The following is a 22,275-nucleotide window of genomic DNA, read 5'->3' on the forward strand; positions in this document are numbered from 1 at the left end:
TCCTAAATATGCCTTCCCCCCTGCACTGCTCAACCAAAAAGCCCGCCACCTAGTGACAAAAAAAAGTAATGCCAACTCAAAGTAAGGATGCCTTAAATGGCTCCTAAAACTACAGAGCTCCAAACTTCATGTGACCTTCCATTTAGCCCACGTACAGTACGCAGAGAGCTTCATAGAATGGGTTTCCATGGCCGAGCAGCTGCATCTATGCCATACATCAAGTCCAATGCAACGCGTCGAATGCAGTGGTGTAAAGCACGTCGCCACTGGACTCTAGAGCAGTGGAGACGCGTTCTCTGGAGTGATTATTCACGCTTTTCCATCTGGCAATCTGATGGACGAGTTTGGGTTTGAAGGTTGCCAGGAGAACGGTACATTTCGGACTGCATTGTGCCAAGTGTGAAATTTGGTGGAGGAGGAATTGTGGTGTGGGCTTTCAGGAGTTTGGCTTGGCCCCTTAGTTCCAGTGTAAATAACTTTGAATGCTCCAGGATACCAAAAAAATTTGGACAATTCCATGCTCCCAACCTTCTGGGAATAGTTGGGAGTGGGCCCCTTCCTCTTCCAACATGACTGTGCACCAGTGCACAAAGCAAGGTCCATAAAGACATGAATGACAAAGTCTGGTGTGGATGAAGTTGACTGGCTTGCACAGATTCCTGACCTGAACCCGATAGAACACCTTTGGGATGAATTAGAACAGAGACTGAGAACCAGGACTTCTCAACCAACATCAGTGTGTGACCTCACCAATGCGCTTCCTATAAACACACTCTGCAACCTTGTGGACAGCCTTCCCAGAACAGTTTAAGCTCTAATAGCTGCAAAAGGTGGACTGACATCATATTGAACCCTATGTGTTAGGAATGGGATGGCACTTCAAGTTCACGTGAGTCAAGGCAGGCGGCCAAATACTTTTGCCAATATAGTGTATATCTATCTATCCATCCATCCATCCATCCATCCATCAATCTTTTTCCGCTTATCCAAATTCGGGTCACGGGGGCAGCAGCCGAAGCAGAGGAGCCCAGACATATGCTTCTCAATAAATTTGAATATTTTTTGTAAAGATAATGTATTGCAACAGTTTCCATCTTTAAAAAGGGAAACTATTTCATACAATGACTACACACATAATGCAACCTTTCAAGACTGGACATTTCTTAATGTTGATGTCCGTAGTTTATAGCAAATAAACAAAACTAATTAGGATTTTTTTTTAGATAACTTTATTCCGTAAGAAAGTGAATGCTAAATCATTAAATTAAAAAGGATCTAGATGTGCAAAAATGAGCCGAAAATGTGACTTGATTCCAGAATAAATGGAGACGTCATCACAGACGACAACAGCTGGACTTGAAGTACACAAAGAAAGTTCTGATCTGTTTGGGCAAGATGGTCACTAAAAAAGGTTCCTCTATGACGCCGATAGAGCTCACGTTTTCTGGAACAAAGGAAAAAGAAGCAACATGTCCGAATTATTGAGACAAGGAAAAAGCACACTTCATTCACAAACTGTACTGCAAAAAAAAGACAGGATAAGTACACAATGTTGCTTACATGCAGAACACATATGTTAAAGTTTTATCACAAATGTTAAAATTCACTAATACAGAATCAAAATCTTTATCATTTTTGAAAGTACACTGATTGAATTGAAAACCTCACTGGAAAAACCTTCAACATGTCAATATGTGGAGTGTAATTAAGTCAACAATGTACCAATATGGGCCAGTTTCATAAACCGTACAATATGGTGTTTGTAAGGTATAGTGATGAACAATTAACCAAGGTCTTTGATATTATCCTTAAGTCGTTATTTATTATACTAATTAATATGGTAATAATTATTATTGATTGTACAACTGTAAGTGTAAAGCACCTTTGTTAAAGTGGAATTGGACTTTTATTTGGGAATTTTGCCCAACATTCACAATTCTAATGTGACACAAGAACACACGTATTGTTCTTTTCCATGTGTTTGAAATATCAAAAAACAGGGAAAAGCGGTAGAAAATGGGTGTGGATGCTAGTATGAGGAGGCTAACAATGCAGGTAAGGGAATTACCTGCATACCGCCTATAAAACCCTCCTAAGACATCCAAAACTGCCACCAACATTCAATTTACATACTGCATATTACCCAAGCTATAGCGACATTGTTTTTGTAAAAGCAAACCCAGAGGAACTACTTTTCTGGTGTCAGGACACATTGCCTTGCTCACACTGCTCCTCGGACCACTAGCGAGTAGCCAACTTCTAGCTTGAGCTTCTACTAATATAGGTTGCGAGCCGCCATAAAAAACATTGCTAGAGCTGCTTCTGCTGTATTGCTTATGAGTTAGGAAAAGTTAGTGCTTGGTTATAATTCATGACTTTCATCTTTGGTATAAGTTTGTGACAACAACCAAAGAAGTTGTTCAATTTCGAAAAACCACACACTACCAATTTGACATTATATGGCACTCAACTTGGCTGTCATCAAATGGAATGTATTATAAGACCTACAACATCACCAGCAAGCATTTTCTATTAGAGGGAGTGAGGATTGTTCTGGATTTACCAGCTCATGGAGAGCACAAGTGCTGAAAGATACAAACATCCTATCAGTCGGCATCTCAGTGAGAGAGGACATTGTCAGTCACTGTTTTATGTTCTTATATGAAATGTTTTCACAAAGCACATAGGATCAGTACAATTTGTTGCTTACTTGGCACCAGTGTGAAAACAAAGAAATAAGTTCATTATACAAATTGTGAACATGACAATAAGGTCTTTGAACCTTAAACCTAGGGGCCGTTTCAACCATTCCTCTTTGCAGCATCTCTCAAGCTCCATTAGGTTGGATGTGAAGTGTTAGTTTTTATCCAGGATGTCTCTGTACATTGCTGAATTCATATTTACCTCTATCCTGACTAATCTTCGAGTCTTGCTGTTGAAAAACAAGAAAACCCCACAGCATGATGCTGCCACCACCATGCTTCACTGGTGGGATGGGTATTGGCCTGGAAATGAGCGGTACCTGGTTTCCTCCAAACATGACGCCTGGCATTCACGCCAAAGAGTTCAATCTTTGTCTCATCAGTCAAGTATTGAGAAAGGTTGTGAATACTTATGTACATGGGATGTTTTTAGTTTTTCATTTGTAATTAAAAAAAACTAACTTTTCACATTGTCATTATGTATTGTGTGTAGAATTTTGAGGACAAAAATGAATTTATTCCAAGTGAAGCTATGTACACACTTTCCAGACGCACTTTACATTAGAGTGTTGTCAAAGTGTGTCTTTTTACCAAAATTGGGACTTTTGTCGAGGCTGGAACCAATTATTCGTATGGGCAACTATGCTTCACTGTATGAAATAACCATGTTCAAGAAGCAATTAAGTTCGTAAATTGAAGTTCCACTGTAGCATGTAGATAACACGTTGTTGGAGGTTTTTTTAGAGGGCTTTATAGGCGAAAAAGATCTTATCCTATTAACCTTCATTGTTAGCTGTCTATCGGTAGCAGTTTTATCATATTTAGCACACACATAAAAGGAGAAGACGTGTGTTCTTGTCATATGTATGAATTGTGGATGATGGGCAAAATTCTAAAATAAAGGGCAGTTCCCCTTTAAGCATGTTCCAATAAGATGGACAAAACAAATAGCATTAGCATCATTCAGGGTCCAAATAAACGCAGTCTTACTTATGGGCATTTCTTCTGCAGTTTTCCATATCCATCTCTGCATGCTGGCCACGTCCCAAGTTCCTGTCAGAGAACGCTCCTGCACGGCAGACACTTCTCCCACAGCCTGCAGCACATCCTGAGCACATGTGTGAAGAAGTTAACTGTTGCTACATTTGTTCTTGTTTGTCAATATAACCTTCCCCACCTTCAAGTTTATGGTGACCGGCTTTGAGAGGTCATGGTCTTCGCCCTCCTCAAAGATGTGCATGATCCTCAACAGGACGCGATCATAGTCTGGTTCGGGTTGACGATGGTGGCCTGAATGGAATGAAACTCGGCAACTGGCGCAAAACACTCAGCTGCTACAGTAAACGTGTCTTGTCGCGTCAAACCTGAGCGAATCAGGGCAAGGTGGACATCATGGCGGGAGCTGTAGTTCCAGCCGGGGATGCTGAGGCTGAGCAGGTGGAGGTTGGGGGGAAGCATCAGCACACGTGGAGGAGGACTTCTTCTTGGCTTTGTCTCGCCCCAGCCTTTCCCTAAAAAGCACAGAACAGCATAAAGGTAAGTGTTTCCAATAAGAAAACTTGATAAGTTGCTCCGCATAGACTGGTGGTATATCTCATTAACGGCATGGCTTGGGTGATAGAGCGGCCGTGCCAGCAACTTCAGGGTTTCAGGTTCGATCCCCAGCTTCTGCCATCCTAGTCACGTCTATTGTGTCCTTGAGCAAGACACTTCACCCTTGCTCCTGTTAGGACCTTGCATGGCAGTTCTCGCCATAAGTGTTTGAATGGGGGAATGTGGAAATAGTGTCAAAGCGCTTCGAGTACCTTGAAGGTCCAAAAGCGCTCTACAATTATAACCCATTTACCATTAATAATTTATTCATTCTATTTTTTGATGCAGGGGATGTAGCTTTTACCGTCCACCTCCTGCGGCCTGTCGATGGGCAAGACAACAGGCGTGTGCTGCAGCTCTATCGCCGCCCGCTGGTAGAGCTGGGAGGTCGCACCCTTGGCACCCAGCATCATCCACAGCGTAGGTCGGACCACTGAGCTGTCGTTGAGAGTCAGGTTGTAGCCAAGGTTCCAGGGCAGGTTGTTCCACAGACGTCTATGAAGCATGACCTGGGAGGCGGAGCACACAGTGAGGTCACGTATGCTTTGAGTCTTTTGAGAAAGCATACCTCCAGTTGTCCGCTGGCTTGGCTGGACACGCCGTGTGCTCGCTCGCTGACCAGCACCAACCGACTCAGCTCGTCCTCCATGTAGGCCGCACGCACCATGGGGAAATAGTTCTGGAAAAGAAGAAAGGTCCCATTATCCATTTGGCTGGTAGCGCCTAGAGGAAACCAAGAAAGCCTACTCTAGCCAAAGTGTTGTTAGTGAACTCGCTGTGCGTCCTCTTCATCATCTGGTAGCCATTGTTGTCTGTGTAGAGCGTCCGCTCGCTCCTTAGCGACGAGCTGGTCCTGAAAACCACCTCAGTGTTGACGGGGAGGGGGCCCAGTGAGTAAGTCTGCTCCAGCCTCTGACAGCCGACGTTGGTCCCAAAGCATCGCAGCACCCGGGTGACTACAGAGAAGGCGTAGTCGTTGTCGCTTTCATTTCTGGATCAAGATACACGATTGTGAGTGGACAAGCAGCCGTGAGGCAAAGACGTGGCGACGCACCTGTAGAAGTATTGCCTGATCTCAGACAGGACGTCGCCGGGGACGATCTCCATTCGCACGGCCTCGTACGCTCGCACTGCTGAACCGTTGGCGCTGAAGATGTAGTTGTCTGAGATGGGCCCCGCTCGGACGTCGCCGTTGGACTGGTACTCCCAAAAATCCTGCGTCATTTCCACATTTCTTTTGTCCTGCCTGGCAAAGACAGGACAGGGTTTTACACTGCCAAAAGTCCTTAAAGGGAAGATAGTGGACGACACCTACAAGCATGTGATACTGTGCAGTAAATTAGTTTCCTGGTCTAACATGAGCTTGTAACGTTCACTCAGAACTGGAAGGAGCCTCCTGCCCGTATTCTTCCAATCCCGAACGCTTCGTCTCTTGAACAAAACCGTCTTGGCATCGAAAGTTTCCCCACACTTGGAACTCCTGAGGCATGGCTTTTCTGAGAACTTGATGGAGTATTTCCTGTGCTGAAGACCACCCAGGTCCACCACGATGAAGAGGTCGTAGGTCATGTTCGACAAGGCGGACTTCTGGATCTGTGAGTTAAAAAACGTTTTTACATTACCATTTTAGAGATTAGAATAGCATATGAAGCAACAGTTCATGTATTTGTCATCGGTATGGTGCAGTGGCATCCATCCAATAGAGGTATTTAAGTTTAATTTTGAAAAACAAAACATTCTTCTTTTTTCATATATAGAAAAGCAATAATTAGATATAAAAAATAGTAAGATTTTCATTTTATATAATAAAAATCAGCAGTCAGCAAAAACAAAGAATATGACCAAAAACAATATTTTTTTAATATTTTGAAGTTGCTACCTAAAGACAAGACTGAGGACTGGCTTGTAGAAAAAAAAAATTAAAAAATTAACATGGTGTTGTGCGTTTATACAAAAAAAATCCACCATCTGTCTTTATGAAGTAAGCCAGTACACGTCATAATATAAAAAACATATTTTAGGACACTTATCATTTCTGTCGACTCGCGATCTTCATTTTTAGACCGTCGAACCGTTTTTATATCGAGTTATTGCTCTCAGACATTAAAAAAGAACACTTTTTTTTTTCTATTTCATTTTTTGAATTTCAAAATGAAATAAAAATAAACCAATTCTTTTTTGTTTTCTAATTACCATTCATGAAAATAAAATTCAATGACCTAAACCCAACGCGACACTATAGAGCAGCAAGTATAGCTGTAAACAGCAAATAGACATTGCCAACTTTTAGCAGCTGGTAACTTGGACTATAAAAACAGAAACCGTGAATAATTACGCCAAAAATTAAGGTAATGTCAAAACTGCTAAATCTCTGTCAGAGACAGGAAGTGTGTCACACCATCTACCTTGCAAACAAATACAGAGCAGAACCACCCTTCATGAGTCATAGCTAATAATAGTGGCAAGAAGAAGCCAGAGCTTGAAAACCCTCTTTCATCATTAAAGTCAAGTTACACTTGGGCTTTATTCAATCAGCGCACTACGACACTTACCCTTTAGAAGTAGTTAAGTAATCATTACCCAAATGTTTTACAAACCCCGTTTCCATATGAGTTGGGAAATTGTGTTAGATGTAAATATAAACGAAATACAATGATTTGCAAATCATTTTCAACCCATATTCAGTTGAATATGCTACAAAGACAACATATTTGATGTTCAAACTGATAAACATTTTTTGTGTGCAAATAATCATTAACTCTAGAATTTGATGCCAGCGACACGTGACAAAGAAGTTGGGAAAGGTGGCATTAAATACTGATAAAGTTGAGGAATGCTCATCAAACACTTATTTGGAACATCCCACAGGTGTGCAGGCTCATTGGGAACAGGTGGGTGCCATTATTGGGTATAAAAGCAGCTTCCATGAAATGCTAAGTAATTCACAAACAAGGATGGGGCGAAGGTCCCCAATTTGTAAGCAAATTGTCGAACAGTTTTAGAACAACATTTCTGAACGAGCTATTGCAAGGAATTCAGGGATTTTACCATCTACAGTCCGTAAAATCATCAAAAGGTTCAGAGAATCTGGAGAAATCACTGCACGTAAGCCATGATATTACGGACCTTTCATCCCTCAGGCGGTACTGCATCAAAAACCGACATCAGTGTGTAAAGGATATCACCACATGGGCTGGTGATATCCTTCATAAAACCACTGTCAGTAACTACAGTTGGTCGCTACATCTGTAAGTGCAAGTTAAAACTCTGCTATGCAAAGCGAAAGCCATTTATTAACAACACTCAGGAACGCCGCCGGCTTCGCTGGGCCCGAGCTGATCTAAGATGGACTGATGCAAAGTGGAAAAGTGTTCTGTGGTCTGACGAGTCCACATTTCAAATTATATTTGGAAACTGTGGACGTGGTGTCCTCCGGAACAAAGAGGAAAATAACCATCCGGATTGTTATAGGCGCAAAGTTCAAAAGCTAGCATCTGTGATGGTATGGGGGTGTATTAGTGCCCAAGGCATGGGTAACTTGTGAAGGTACCATTAATGCTGAATGGTCCATACAGGTTTTGGAGCAACGTATGTTGTCATCCAAGCAATGTTATCATGGACGCCCCTGCTTATTTCAGCAAAACAATGCCAAGCCACATGTTACAACAGCGTGTCTTCGTATTAAAAGAGTGCGGGTACTTTCTTGGCCCGCCTGCAGTCAGACATGTCTCCCAACGAAAATATGTGGCGCATTATGAAGAGTAAAATACGACAACGAGACCCTGAACTGTTGCACAACTTAAACTGTACATCAAGCAACAATGGTAAAGAATTCCACTTTCAAAGCTTCAACAAATAGTTTCCTCAGTTCCCAAAGGTTTACTGAGTGTTGTTAACAGAAAAGGTGATGTAACACAGTGGTGAACATGCCCTTTCCCAACTACTTTGGCACGTGTTGCAGCCATGAAATTCAAAGTTAGTTATTATTTGCAAAAAATATATAAAGTTTATGAGTTTGAACATTAAATATCTTGTCTTTGTAGTGCATTGAATTGAATATGGGTTGAAAAGGATTTGCTAATCATTGTATTCCGTTTATATTTACATTTAACACAATTTCCCAACTCATATGGAAACAGGGTTTGTAGTAAACACACCAGCGATGGAGCCAAGCCCTGAATTATTGCCATCTTGGCTACGTATCGGAATGGGAGGGACTAACTTAAGTGGGCACAATTCACAATTGGTTATTGGCCATCTAACTAAAGCGGTTTACACGGAAATTAAGCAGCTTTATGTTTTTGCATTTTGTTACCTTAACATACCCACAAGGAACCAAAATGTCACTTTAAAACAGGGCTGAAACAATTAGTGGGCATATTCGACAATGTCAATTAATAAAATCAATCAACAAAGGTTAGTTTTTGTCGACTCGTTGCCTAACAACATTTTAATCGATTTTCATGATCATGTTTACACTTTAACAGTTGCAGTAAAACAACCATAACAGTACTTTTACACTGAATGTCATGTTTACAGGACATCTTGCACTTTAAGTCTGTTATTTCTTAAAAGTAAATATTGTACATCACAATACTTCATAAAACTACCATACGTTTTTTGGACTATATTCGTATCTAAAAAGTAGCTTTTCTTTTTAAAAGACATGTTAAATGGTATAATTGTGATATATTGGGGGGCCAAGCACATCAAAAAATTAATTATATTTAATTTCAATGGATGACTTTAATTTGAGTTATGTGTTTTCAGTTAAGAGCTCAGTCCCAGAACCAATTAGCCTTGTAAGTTGAGGTACTACTGTATTGTTTTTTTTTAAAGTGTTAAAATCGAGTCACTGACTTAATGCCAAACTAAAATGTGTACAGCAGATCATAAGCAATAACTGTTATAATCGCTGACGATTCAACTATTAAAAAGATCATTAGTTTCAACAATACTTTAAAACCGAGGTACGTACCGAACTGTGGTGATGGCGTACCGATACACTTCTAATACAAAGTTGTTACCTGCGCAGGCACTGCTTGTCCGGCATCATCGTAGACTCTCGCAAACGGGAAGGTTACGGTGACATTGACCACGGTGGTGACATTCCACGCTAATGGGTTATAAACAATAACATGCTGCTCCAATGTCTGGTGAGCACCTGCAAAGAGAAGACTATTTGCATCATACTAGCACTCTTGCTGTGCAGTTGAAAGATCAGATGATAAAGCAACAAAACCTTTTCCATGGACGTTGCTGCCCTTTGAGTCGAGGTTGTGCGGCAGCAGGAGGATTGCAGCCAGAAGCTCGTCCACGCCCATCATGGCCTCTGTGAGATGCTGCATGTACATCTCTGACACTCGAGGAGACTCCGTGCCGGTGATCCCATCGTGGTGCTGCACCTACAAAGAAACACTTAGATCCTATTTCAAGGTCAAATACTGTAGATCCTGTTTGCGGCACGTTACCTCAGAGACGGCCCAGCGAAGAGCCCTGAGTTTGGTGAGCGCCCAGTCTTTAGCCACGGGTCCGTCTGGGTAGTCGAGGCAATAGCGTGTGAAGAGAGTCTCTGCTGCATGAAGCTGGGAGCTGGCTCGTCTTGCCACACCTTTTAGGACGTTCCTTGAAGCATAAAACCCTGTCCACGCCTGCTGGGATGCTAACAAATATGACACAGGGGAGAACATTTTTATATTTTTTGTTACATCCATCCATCCATCCATCCATTTTCTACCGCTTGTCCCTTTCAGGGTCGCAGGGGGTTGCTGGAGCCTATCTCAGCTGCATTCGGGCGGAAGGCGGGGTGCACCCTAGACAAGTCGCCACCTCATCACAGGGCCAACACAGATAGACAGACAACATTCATACTCACATTCACACACTAGGGTCAATTTAGTGAAACAGTGAATATATATTTTATGATATATATATATATATATATATATAATATGTGTGTATTATAATCTACCGTAAATTCGGAACTATAAGGCGCTACTTTTTCCTTCACTTTGAACCCTGCGGCTTATAAGACATTTATGGATCTTTCTTTGCTGGCGGTGGCCATGATAAAGATAATGTTATTTTTTAAAAACAACAAGCAAAAAAACTTCAGAGGGTGTTTTGTTGTTTGTGCTATGGCCCCGAAAGGGAAAAGCAGTTGAAAATGGATTGATGGTTGGTTGGTGCTGGAGCTCGGAGAACACCTTATGTCTATCACCAGTGAACTCCACTGATTGATCACACCTGGTGTTGCCGATTCTTTCTATGATGTCTACCCCTACACATCAGACCACACAGACAATCTCCTGACTACTCTCCATGCCTTGACTTATCAATTTATTATGATTATCTTTTTATTATTTTGCTATTTTGCTTAACTACAATGACATTAAAGCTGTTGTACATGCGCAAATTTTCTCCCCGGTGCCTAACAATCCAAACAAAACAATTAAAGGTGCATTTTGTTGGTTAAATCCAGGTTTGTACGACCATGCTTTTATTATGAGGCTTACCTTGCAGTTTGCACTGGCCAGAAAGTCATTATGTACATGTTTTAATGCTATGCAACTAGACAGCATTAATGTCGCTGCTTAGCCACAATGAGAACGTTAACAATACTACAACATATGTCGACATAAACTAACCCATTTGGGTCTCAAAGTTTATGTCAACAAAAGTGGCTGACCATGTATGGTCATTTTTACAAACTGACTTATGCGGGTTCTCTTGTATTTAGTGTAGGCCCACTACCTGAAGAATAAGGCAGGAAATCTTGGCTGCCACGGACCTTCCAGATGAGGTCGGATTGGTGGATGGCTTGGAAATATTCGCCAAGTGTCGCATACTGGACTGTTACTCCAAACTCTTTACTCTTCTTGTTGATGTAGTTCATTAGAGGGTCCATGTTGCTGAACTGCACTGAGGAGTTGTAGAACTGTTTGTCACAGCCCTGACACACACAAACACTCACACGTTTATTAATATGTATTTAATGAATGGGACAATGAAAGAACTTCTCACCCATGGCCACAGAACCTGTCTGGTTCTAAACCAAGTGGCCCGCTGCTTAATGTTCTCCACCATGGTCCTGGCATAAGCATCAACTGTTGCCTTGGTAACAGGCAAACTCATGTTGGGGTACACACCACTTTTAGGAGGGTCTGGGAACAATGCTACTCCGTTCCAGTAAAAGCCAGAGCTGGGGTATACACACAAACATTATACTTTTTGTCTGTTTGAAGTGTTTGTAGTATTACTGGAGATGACCTGTTAGAGAAGGGCAGGTGAGCCGGGGTGCAGTAGCTGAACTGGTCCATAGTGTGAGTGAAGATCTGCTCTTTCAAGGAGGCGGAACCTCTCCACACAAACTGTAATTTCTGTCGCAAGAGAACAAAAGGTTTATATGCAAAGATGCAACTCTGACAGGCCGCTGCGTGACGACCTTGTTTCGCTGCATGTCGTCTTTCTGGTCGTAGTCGATGCGGGATATGAGGTGAGCGTTGAACCCCGCCAGGGCGAAGAGCACCGGCGTAGTGGCAGAGGCTCCAAATGGATCGACATGCCAAGAGAACCGTGGACGAACGCCAAACGTCTCGTAGAGAAAGCCATGGCCCTCTGAAATCACGCAAAGAATCTTGAAGCGGATACGACTGACATAACAAACACTGATCGTATTGACAGGGTGGTATTTACCTGATCATAAAACTAAAGGTGTCCCGATACAACTTTTCACTTTTGATACCGATATTGGAGCCTTGAATATTGTCCGATTTCAATTCTGATTTAATACGATATCAGCAAGAATCATGCATACTTTATCTTTTTATAATGTGCAATGTTAGAAAATGTTTGAGCGAGTGAAACTAGTCAAACAGAGAACAATGGTAGGTACGGTATGCAAAACTTTTAGCTATTTATTATTAACATCTGGAATGTTAATGTTTTAAGTTGAAGAGGCGTGATAATATATATTTTTTGACGACACTTAGTGGCCACAATAATTAATAAAAAAAAGATCACAGCACAATAAGTTGAATAATGCGGACACGGTTGTTACTTACACTTCTGCCTCGGATACAAATCTGTTATTAAATTGCAACTCTAATAATTTTATATTTGTTTATATTGACATATGTGGTGTTTTGGACTGCAATATTGTTCAATTAAGGATACTCATTGTTACTATTATTTATTTTTGTAAGATAACTCTGCTGTAGTATCAGGTGATTGCAGGAGCTCTGGCCTTTGTGTCTCCTCATTGGTCTTCCTAGATGTTTCCCGCTTGTTTTCGTGTGTTTTTTACTTTTGGTTCGACCCATTTCGGGATTGTGCAACAAGGGGAGGCACTTTTCTGACTTCTGCGCTGTTTTTGATGTATTTTGTGAACTTTTGAATGGGGAGCCTTTTTGCCCATGGCTTGGTTGTTCGCACCGAAGACCAGCGGCTGGTTCTTTCCCAGACCAGAGTCCACGTAAAGAGACAGCAGGTTCCAGTTGCGATGTGGAGGAAAAGACAAGGCTGTGGAAATGGCGTTAAGCGTCGGGAGAGAGGGCAGATGTTTAGGCTGTGTTTGCCATCGGTTGTCATGGGGATTGTTTGCTCTCTCTCGGATGGACGAGCTTCACAGAGTCCTGGCTGGATGAGCATGTATCGGATACTTCTCGCTCATCCTTGTGGATCAGACAGTGGCCGGGGGCTGGTGGTCAGCTTAAGACAGAGATGGGTCTCTTTGTCGCTTTGTTAGATCTGTTCCTGTCTCTGGTCATGCTGCCTCCCCCCAGCAAACGATGGCTTGGAGCACCGCAGTCATGTGGTTGTTAAGATGGTGTTTTTGTTGTTGTTGTTTGTCTATGCATGCTGCAATTGAATATGCGCAATATGTATTATTTCTTGCTCATTTTTTGTTTTACTTTTGTAGCTGTATGCAGATGCAGAAATGGCACCACTGAAGTGGCAGCTGGTTGCATCAGCTGTGTGCTTTTTTAATGACTTTTATGTCACTTGTGTTCTTCAATGTTCCCTCTTGTTTTCATGTGTTTTTACCTTATTCTGGTGGACTTTTTAAATGGGCACTCCAACCACATCATCTCCCCATTGTGGGGTAAATGAAGGTCTATCCTATCCTATCCTAATTACCTATGACTAGCTTGTGTGCTATTATGTGATTGGGTGTTGTGACTGCTACCTCCTATTGCCTAAAATTACCAACCTTGTGTGTTCATCGTAGGAGATTTTAACTGGCTCTCCAGCTTTGCACAGGTAAACACACTGCAAGACTGCCTGTATCGGAATGCTTATATCAGAGAGGTTAGATGCAAGCCAATAATCCAGTACTTTTTTTTTTTTTTGCTGATATAAAACTGAATTCCCAATCGGATCGGGACACCCCTACAAAAAACACAGGACAATGATTTCAGGCAAAACAAAACCCCAAATAACTTTTTCATGAAAAATATGTCACAAATGGCCAGTAGGACTCACTTTGGATACCCTTAAAATATTTGTCCTGTGTTTTACTCTGATTATAATCATAATTAGTCACAAAATCATTAAATGATCATACATAATTTTTTTAGGTAAAAAATATTGATAATACTTTCCCTGCACAGTATTTACTTGGTATTGGATCAATGCCAAAATACCTGACAATTGAAGGATCTGATCATCTAAATCGGTGACAGCCTCATCATGCATCACTTGGCCCCCCAAGATGAACTCTAGTCGGCCTTCTTTTACAAGCTGCCGGACCTAAAAATTAAGACGAGTCACACCATGTTTGAACCTCCTTATTCAACACTTAAGGGTAGTAAAACATTGTTATATGTTAATAATACTTGTTTCTTGTGGGAGTCAGAGGCCACGTTATTCCACCACAGTCGAAAAAATTCCTGCTCCACAACGATAAACTTTCGATGTTTCCCCTTCGACAGCTCCTCTGTCACACTGGTGTACACATTGGCTGCATAGGCGTACATGCTCTCCTGTGGTAAAAAAAACCCTTTAGTTTTCTGTCTGAATAGAAACTAAGACTGTGATCATCCTGGGGCATTTCTTCAACATTTAATATTGGCAATGTCGCAATCGTTCCAGTTCATGCAAATTCAACTGATCTAATTCAATGTCTATTCACTTTGCTTGTTTCTTGTGTGGCCAAAGCAAGAAGAACAACATGTAAAGATGTGATAACGCTCTATTGCTCAGGTAAAGTAAGGCAAATTAAGAACAGATTCTCTTTTGCAATTCTAACCTAGCAAAAAGGCAGCTTTTGCGTGACAGATATGTTAATGTGTAATTATAATCTTATCTATAATCAAATAAAAAATATCACTATAGATCGCAATCATCCATTCATCCATCCATTTTCTTTTCTACCGCTTGTCCCGTTCGGGGTCGCGGGGCTGAGATCGCAATCAACAGTTCACAAATTCACTTAACGTAACGAGATATATATGTTGGAACATAAATGAATGTTTAAGATGGACATACGTACTTATCCGACTCATCTTTATTGGCCAAGTATATTTAACACAGGGTTTCACGGTGGCAGAGAGGTTAGTGCGTCTGCCTCACAATACAAAGGTCCTGAGTAGTCCTGGCTTCAATCCCGGGCTCGGGATCTTTCTGTGTGGAGTTTGCATGTTCTCCCCGTAAATGCGTGGGTTCCCTACAGGTACTGCGGCTTCCTCCCACTTCCAAAGACATGCACCTGGGGAATGGGGATAGGTTGATTGGCAACACTAAATTGGCCCTAGTGTGTGAGCGTGAGTGTGAATGTTGTCTGTCTATCTGTGTTGGCCCTGTGATGAGATGGCGGCTTGTACAGGGTGTACCCCGCTTTCCGCCCGATTGTAGCTGAGATAGGCACCAGCGCCCCCCGCGACCCCAAAGGGAATAAGCAGTAGGAAATGGATGGATGGATGTTTAACACAGTAAATTTGACTTGGTAGTCTGTGCTCTTTTTCTTCATTGCAAGAAACGAAGAAAAACAACTACAAGAGAGCGCAGTGCCTTAACAAGCATACAATTAAATCAAATCAAATCAACTTTATTTATAAAGCACATTTAAAATTTACCACAGGGATAGCCAAAGTGCTGTACAATGGGCAGGTTAAAAGATAATACGAGAACCGAGCAAACAACACAAACAGAACATGATAAAAACAAACAAAAAAAAAACATAAAAACATAAAAACAGGTTCACAGCAGGTGTATAGTGAAATAAATAAAAAAATAAACATGGAGAATGTCTGCAACTCGTGGACAACAAAGCCAACAGCGGACTATAAGGAAGCCTTTAGTGATGTTTCTTTCTGTAGTTATAATTAACTATTACTATAATTGAAATATATATAGTAGAGTAATTTTTTCAATGAGCATGTGCTTTTACTGCCATCTAGTGTTTACATTTAAATAGGTGTGGAATACAACGAGTAAAACAGCAATATTTGTTTTCCATTTTTGTTGAAGTAACTTACATAATATCTTCATCTGAAAAACTATTAATTGGTACATATCATGCGTATATAAAAATGACCATTTATAGTACATAGCTGTGCCTTCAACATTAATAACCGTGTTGTAACGTAAGACATTGAAATATCAACGTTGATCTGCTTTGCAAAATCATCACCAAATTAGTCATCGACATTTTAATTGTAATGTTTTTTTTAATGGTAAATAAAGGTTTAAATACCAGCTGGGCAGTATTACCTGGATGGTGTAGACCCACCCGACATCCATGTGACTGTGTGGGATTACAAATGCCTGAACCGGCTTGTCTTCGCCTGTCGAAGCATATGCACAGCAAAGAAAGAAACATAGTACGGATAAAAAACTCATTTTCATAAAAACTATCGCCGAACAAGCCTCAACTTCCTTGTTATTAATATGACGCGTCATGTGACCAGCATAATGGTCACTACGGAAAGCCGCAAAGAACAAATAAGACGCGTGTGTCCACTTTGTAACCCTTCCCACGGAAAAATGCAATCAAACATATTAAAAATGGATATAAATACTTTAAATAGACACGACACACTTGTTTGAATTTTATAAAACATGACATGACACCCAATAAGCTGTTAACCTGCCTCAACTACACTGTATTGTTTATGTTAACGTGGACCCCGACTTAAACAAGTTGAAAAACGTATTACCATTTAGTGGTCAATTGTACAGAATATGTACTGAACTGTGCAATCTACTAATAAAGGTATCAATCAATAATCAATCAATTGTTCTGTTCACGTGATTTGCATTATGGCTGCTACGGAAAGCCAGAAAGCTCAAAACCAAAAGCGTTTGCCCTTTATGTAACCTTTAAACCGGAAGTTCTTGCTCGAGTATTATGCACATTTGTAGGTAACATTCAATGTATAGCCTCTGCACCAAAAAAGTAGGAACAATGTCCAAAAACATAAAGATAATGTTGATATTTGGAGGTTTTGCGACTGCGGTTGCTGCTGCATTTTACCCCATTTTCGTCTACCCGTTCACCCACAAAGAAGACTACAGTAAGTGGCGACACCTTTACTTTTCTTCGCAATGATCAGAAAAGCTGCTTAAAATGACAGCAACACATCACACACATGCGTCTTCAGTCTGGTACTTATGTTATGTCTGCATTTGCAAGTTTGCTAATGTATAATGCTAACTGCCAACATAAATACTGCATCTACTTCTTTTGGGGGGGAAAAGGACTGTAAGCCTGTAGTTTGACATCTGGTTTAATGGTCCTGTAACTTTTTTCACAAAGTGCCATCTCTGTAAACACTTGGTGTACAAGTATATTTAATAACAATGCACAAACATTATCAACAATGATACTCCATTTACAATACATGTATACTGACTTCTCTGGCGTACCACTAGATAGAGCCTGCATACACATCAACCATCAACCATCAACCATCCATCCATCCATCCATCCATCCATCCGCATATTCCCTTTGGGGTACCGGGGGGCGCTGGTGCCTATCTCAGCTACAATCGGGCGGAAGGCCTATACACCCTGGACAAGTCGCCACCTCATCACAGGGCCAACACAGATAGACAGACAACATTCACACTCACATTCACACACTAGGGACCATTTAGTGTTGCAAATCAACCTATCCCCAGGTGCATGTCTTTGGAAGTGGGAGGAAGCCGGAGTACCCGGAGGGAACCCACACATTCACGGGGAGAACATGCAAACTCCACACAGAAAGATCCCGAGCCCGGGATTGAACCCCAGACTACTCAGGACCTTCGTATTCCACCCATCCATCCATTTCTAAAATGTTCTACCATTTTCTACCGCTTGTCCCTTTTATTAGTTTATATTGCTCTAGTTTAAGCACTAAACTACCCTCGAGTAAATATTACTAGGTAGAATTCAAACATGAATACAAAGCAACATTTCAATATAATGCATCGCATATTTCCAGTTGTTTCTCTTTGTAACAGGACAATTAATAAACAAATACACAAATACATTAAATACACAAGTTTTAAATATGAGAGGGACGAGCGGTAGAAAATGTATGGATGGATTAATACATATTAGACATAAACATATACACAATAATTGAAGTTCTGATAAATAAATAGTTAAGTAATTTATGGTTCAACAGGCGAAAACCAAGGTACCCCAGTATACCGTATTTCCTTGAATTGCCGCAGGGTTTATAATATGCGCCTGCCTTGAATTACAGCCGGGACAAACTCGCTTCCCAAAATGATTAGTGCATGCTTAGTATTACCGCCTGGTCAAACTCGTGACACATCCCCTGTCATCATTTTCAAAATGGAGGAGGCTGATTTTAATACCGGTAATTTGAAATCGCATGAAGGGAAGAAGATTAAGAGCTATTCAGTAGGATTTAAGGTCCAAGCTTACATCACACTCAAATTTTTACTGCATACCTTTGGTAAGTGCAGGAGTGAGAAGAGGTTTTAAAATAATTAGCGCATGCTTACTTTTACCGCATGCCTTTGGTAAGCGCAGGAGTGAGAAGTGGTTTTAAAATAATTAGCGCCCTGGCGACAATTCACGGAAATACGGTATCTCTGTTATCATTGTAAAGGCATGTTTTGATATCATACAAACTAACTAGCTTAAGTGTGTGTCTGCAGGAGAAATCCAGAAAGTGAACCGTGCAGGAATCAAACCGGAGGATGTGCAGCCTGCAGGTAAGAACTTCCTGTGAATTATTACTCCTCTTTTGTACATATTCACTTGATAAGAAAACTGATCAATCTATAAAACTTCTGCATTTTTATTTTGATCAGGTCTGAAGGTGTGGTCTGATCCATTTAAGCCTTCAAACAAATGATTCCTGGTGACAACAACAAGGACAGAAGATACAGGTGGAAGGGCAGTGTGTTTGTGTGAGTGAATGAGCTGAAGAAAGTGTTGGTATGCTAAAACAAATAAAATCCTTTAGATTCAACTTGTTGCTTTTCTTCTTGCTCATGATAGCGAACAAACATCATAGCAGTCATCTTTACATGTCAGCATTTAAGACAAACCTACGTGAAGGAGGCAACTATTATTGGAAATATTAAAATGTTAGTGTCATAAAAATTGTACTTGCTGTAAAAATACATTTTCTGACCTGTGGCGCAGTCGTGTCCAAGTCCAAGGGCGGACTTACTATTAGGCAAACAGGCTGTCTAAAAAGTCTATTTTTTTTTTTTTAATTTGGGTGCTTTAAAATACATTATAATGCTAAGAGTCATGATCGTTTGTGTAAGCTTGCGCCGCTCTCATGCAAATAACTTTTCCATGCTTCTGCACATGTGCAGACTCGATTCAGGAAGACAGACTGAAACAAACCCATGGGCGTGATTATGAGACATTTTTAAAAAACTGAAACAGAGTTACCCAAATGGAGCAGAAAAGAAGACAAGTAAAAAAAAGAAAGCAAATAATATTTTTATTAATCACTATCCAAGGTTCTTAACGTATGTGATCAACACAGCAAGAGCTATTGTCAGTGCAGGATATAAATGGAGATGACACTTTTCATCACAAATATGGGAGTATTAAAACTATTGTAACTGGAGAGGCACTTTTTTAATGTCAACAATCTTATCTTGTTCAATCATAGCCACCGTCAATATCTCTCTCTATTTCCCACCAGTCACACATTTACGGCCTTTACAATAATAGCGTTACACGTCACATCCGGTCCAACAGCACTAGCAAAATTATGATCTCTGAAAAATAGCTGATAGTGGGTAATACAATGACACTTGACACAGAAAATTTATTTTTGAAATACTGATAAGCCTTACCATGAATTGATTAACGTGGACCCCGACTTAAACAAGTTGAATACACTTATTTGGGTGTTACCATTTAGTGGTCAGTTGTACGGAATATGTACTGTACTGTGCAATCTCATAACAAAAGTTTCAATCAATCAGCACAACCACATTTTACTGCACAAACCAGCATCAGTGGTATTTTTAATATTTGAAATGACAAGGGAGAGGGCAGATTCACCCAGGTTTCATACCTACAGTATGTGTCAGAATGTAAGACAAAAATCCTACCTGTCAGTACCACAGATCAGGGCTATTCCACTGGTGGCCCGGGGCCCAAATCCAGGCCAGGAATGACACCAGACCGTCCCCGGAGTGCAGTTCAACACTTGGAAAACGTACATTTTTTTCCCCCGCAAATTCCTAAAAACACTGAGAGTGCTCCTGTTGTATAGAGGGATTTGAACCACTGTAAACACTGGCAGATCCTTGCATTGACATTTACCCTTGCTAGCAAACATAGAACACTGGGGTCCAAACTTGTGATCGACATAACTGAGGCGTTCCTCAAAGCACCCCTTTAAATCCTCTCCTTTTTGGTAGTTCAACACTTTTTTAATAATGTGATATGGAAGTAATCTATTGCTGTAGCTTGTTCACCTCAGATGCAGTCAGTACTCATTTGTTCAGCTTCTTTAGTTTTTTCCATTTTGCAGCCTCTCTTTTGCATCATTTGGGCTATTCAACTGGTGGCCCGCAAGTTTAGGTCCAAAAACTTGTGAGAGAGTTACCCTTTGCAGCAGATTCTTAAAAACACCGTAGAGTGCTGTCACAGAGATGATCTTTCACTAGTTTTTTTGCAAAAAAAACAAAAAAAAAACCACCAGAGCGCTCCTGTAACTTTGATTAAAAAAAATTAAAAATAGGCCAGAATCAAATCTTTACTTTAGAGCGGTGAAGTCAAACACGCGGCCCGTGAGCCGGATTAGGCCCGCGAACAGGTTCAATCCGACCCGCGAGATGAATTTGTAAAGTGTAAAATTAAGATGCCTTTTTAAATTAAAGAAACTGCTGTTCAAAAAGTGTCCTTTGGATGTAGAAATAGCAATTCTGTTAAGCAAGCAAATAGTTTATATTGGGGTGAGCAAGCATACTGCGACTCCTCCCCCTCAACCTAATGTAAAAGAAACAGGAGTGAAATATACATTTGGTAATCCCACTTAACCTTCCTCTTGTGTTAACTTTCTGTTACCATCTCTTATGTGAACAGGTCGGTTTCGACCCATGTCTTAAATCAGCTGTAAAATATACTAAAAACAATTATCTATCATCCAATTTGTTTCTCTTATCCATGAAAATATTGGCTTTAATATTTTTGGCGTGGGCCATCGGGCCTTTTTTTTTTGTCAGTATACCCCTCGATTTCAATTTAAAAAATGGTAAAATGAACTCTAAGAGAATCGTATAAATAAATAAAAGGTTGTTGAGCTGAGGGGTACTAGAACAGATCTCTTAAATACATTTGTTTTTTTAATTTTTTTAACTTTAATAATAGCCGACCCTAACACAAGACTAAGGGTAAAATTCTGCACATTGCACATTGATATAGTTCTGTGGAAATGACTGTCTTCTGTGCAAATTTAAAGAAAGTGAACATGGAAATGAAAAATGAGGTAGTTGATACATTGAAGTGTTTTAATTTATGCTTCATTTTGTTTTTGTTCAATCATAGATGGGCTGCGACTTAAAGTTTGATTGGTTTATAAAAACTCTGAGATTAAGTCTAATTTTATTGTGTTCTTCATTGTGTTTTTGAAACTGCACCAGTTTTTTTCCTCAGAATTTTTAACTAACCTGAAGTGTGGTAGCCATTTTTGTGTTATCATATTTCGGTAGTCCTGCTTATATTAAGTTAAATTATTTGTTTCTCGATTAATACTTGAGCCTACTGCACTACTGCACCTTGGTGTTGGTCATTGTGGTGGTGTTTGATGGATGCTTGGGCCTACTGCGCTACTGCACTTTGGTGGTGGTGATTGATAAATACTTGGGCCTACTGTGCTACTGCACTTTGTTATTGGTTATTATGGTTTTGGCTGCCATTTTTGTGTTATTAATGTTTCTCTGGTACAGCTTATATTTAGTTATTTATTTTTTGAATCAGAAAGTCATTTACATTGTGTGTCATTTACAGTACCTGTGAGGAAAGCATATTGGGGTGCACAGGTGAAACTGATTGGACAAATGTCTGGTGGAGAGACTGGGGGTGACAACATTTTTTGAGCACTGCTTACGCAACACTTTAGCTTAGTTTTGTTAGTTTTGTGTATAGTTTCATATGTAGTTTAAGTTGGTTTTGTTAACCTTGGAAAGAAAACCTTTTTTTTATTGCAAATAAAGCTATTTTTGGAAAGACTTAAGTTGTAGTTAGAAGTGTGTATGAAAGTGCACCACCTGTCCTGGCTCAGCCCACGGCTGAGTTTAGAACCTGGAAAGCTTGGAAAAGCCGATACAGATGGGCTGCGATTTAAAGTTTAATTGGTTTGTAGAAACACCAAGATTAGGTCTATTTTTATTGTGTTCTTCATGGTGTTTTTGAAACTGCACCATTTTTTTCCCTCAAAATTTTTAAGTGTTTTGTCAAGAGGATTATTTGTAATATTTACATTTTCAGAATGTGCTTCTTCTTATATTGGGTCGAAGTAAAACAAAGAAAACAATCTTAAAT

The 22,275-nt window shown here is 40.4% G+C and overlaps 2 protein-coding genes across 5 annotated transcripts; one reads left to right on the forward strand and one right to left on the reverse strand.

Moving 5' to 3' along the window:
• Positions 1-1,206: 1,206 nt before the first annotated feature.
• On the reverse strand, positions 1,207-16,213 carry man2b2 (mannosidase, alpha, class 2B, member 2). 4 transcript variants are annotated; one of them, XM_061912642.1, is made up of 20 exons: positions 16,008-16,213; positions 14,868-15,003; positions 14,132-14,278; positions 13,940-14,045; positions 11,740-11,912; positions 11,565-11,674; positions 11,319-11,496; positions 11,049-11,247; positions 9,767-9,957; positions 9,538-9,700; positions 9,323-9,459; positions 5,611-5,888; positions 5,350-5,541; positions 5,043-5,286; positions 4,864-4,974; positions 4,600-4,804; positions 4,067-4,213; positions 3,880-3,992; positions 3,693-3,810; positions 1,207-1,444 (listed from the first exon to the last, which is right to left on the reverse strand). In XM_061912642.1, exons 1-20 carry the CDS (start codon positions 16,031-16,033, stop codon positions 1,335-1,337), a joined length of 3,084 nt encoding a protein of 1,027 aa, XP_061768626.1. In that variant the 5' UTR covers positions 16,034-16,213; the 3' UTR covers positions 1,207-1,334. The 4 variants fall into 4 exon arrangements, with proteins under 4 accessions (XP_061768626.1, XP_061768627.1, XP_061768625.1 ...); XM_061912643.1 differs by lacking the exon at positions 14,868-15,003 and having other exon boundaries at positions 11,049-11,211; XM_061912641.1 differs by lacking the exon at positions 14,868-15,003.
• A 381-nt stretch (positions 16,214-16,594) lies between these two features.
• Positions 16,595-18,730, forward strand: smim20 (small integral membrane protein 20). Its single transcript, XM_061911867.1, has 3 exons — positions 16,595-16,810; positions 18,414-18,470; positions 18,570-18,730. Exons 1-3 carry the CDS (start codon positions 16,669-16,671, stop codon positions 18,611-18,613), a joined length of 243 nt encoding a protein of 80 aa, XP_061767851.1. The 5' UTR covers positions 16,595-16,668; the 3' UTR covers positions 18,614-18,730.
• The last annotated feature ends 3,545 nt before the right edge of the window (positions 18,731-22,275 follow it).

This window comes from Nerophis ophidion, linkage group LG10 (genome assembly GCF_033978795.1).
Source record: "Nerophis ophidion isolate RoL-2023_Sa linkage group LG10, RoL_Noph_v1.0, whole genome shotgun sequence".
Classification (NCBI taxonomy): Eukaryota; Metazoa; Chordata; class Actinopteri; order Syngnathiformes; family Syngnathidae; genus Nerophis; species Nerophis ophidion.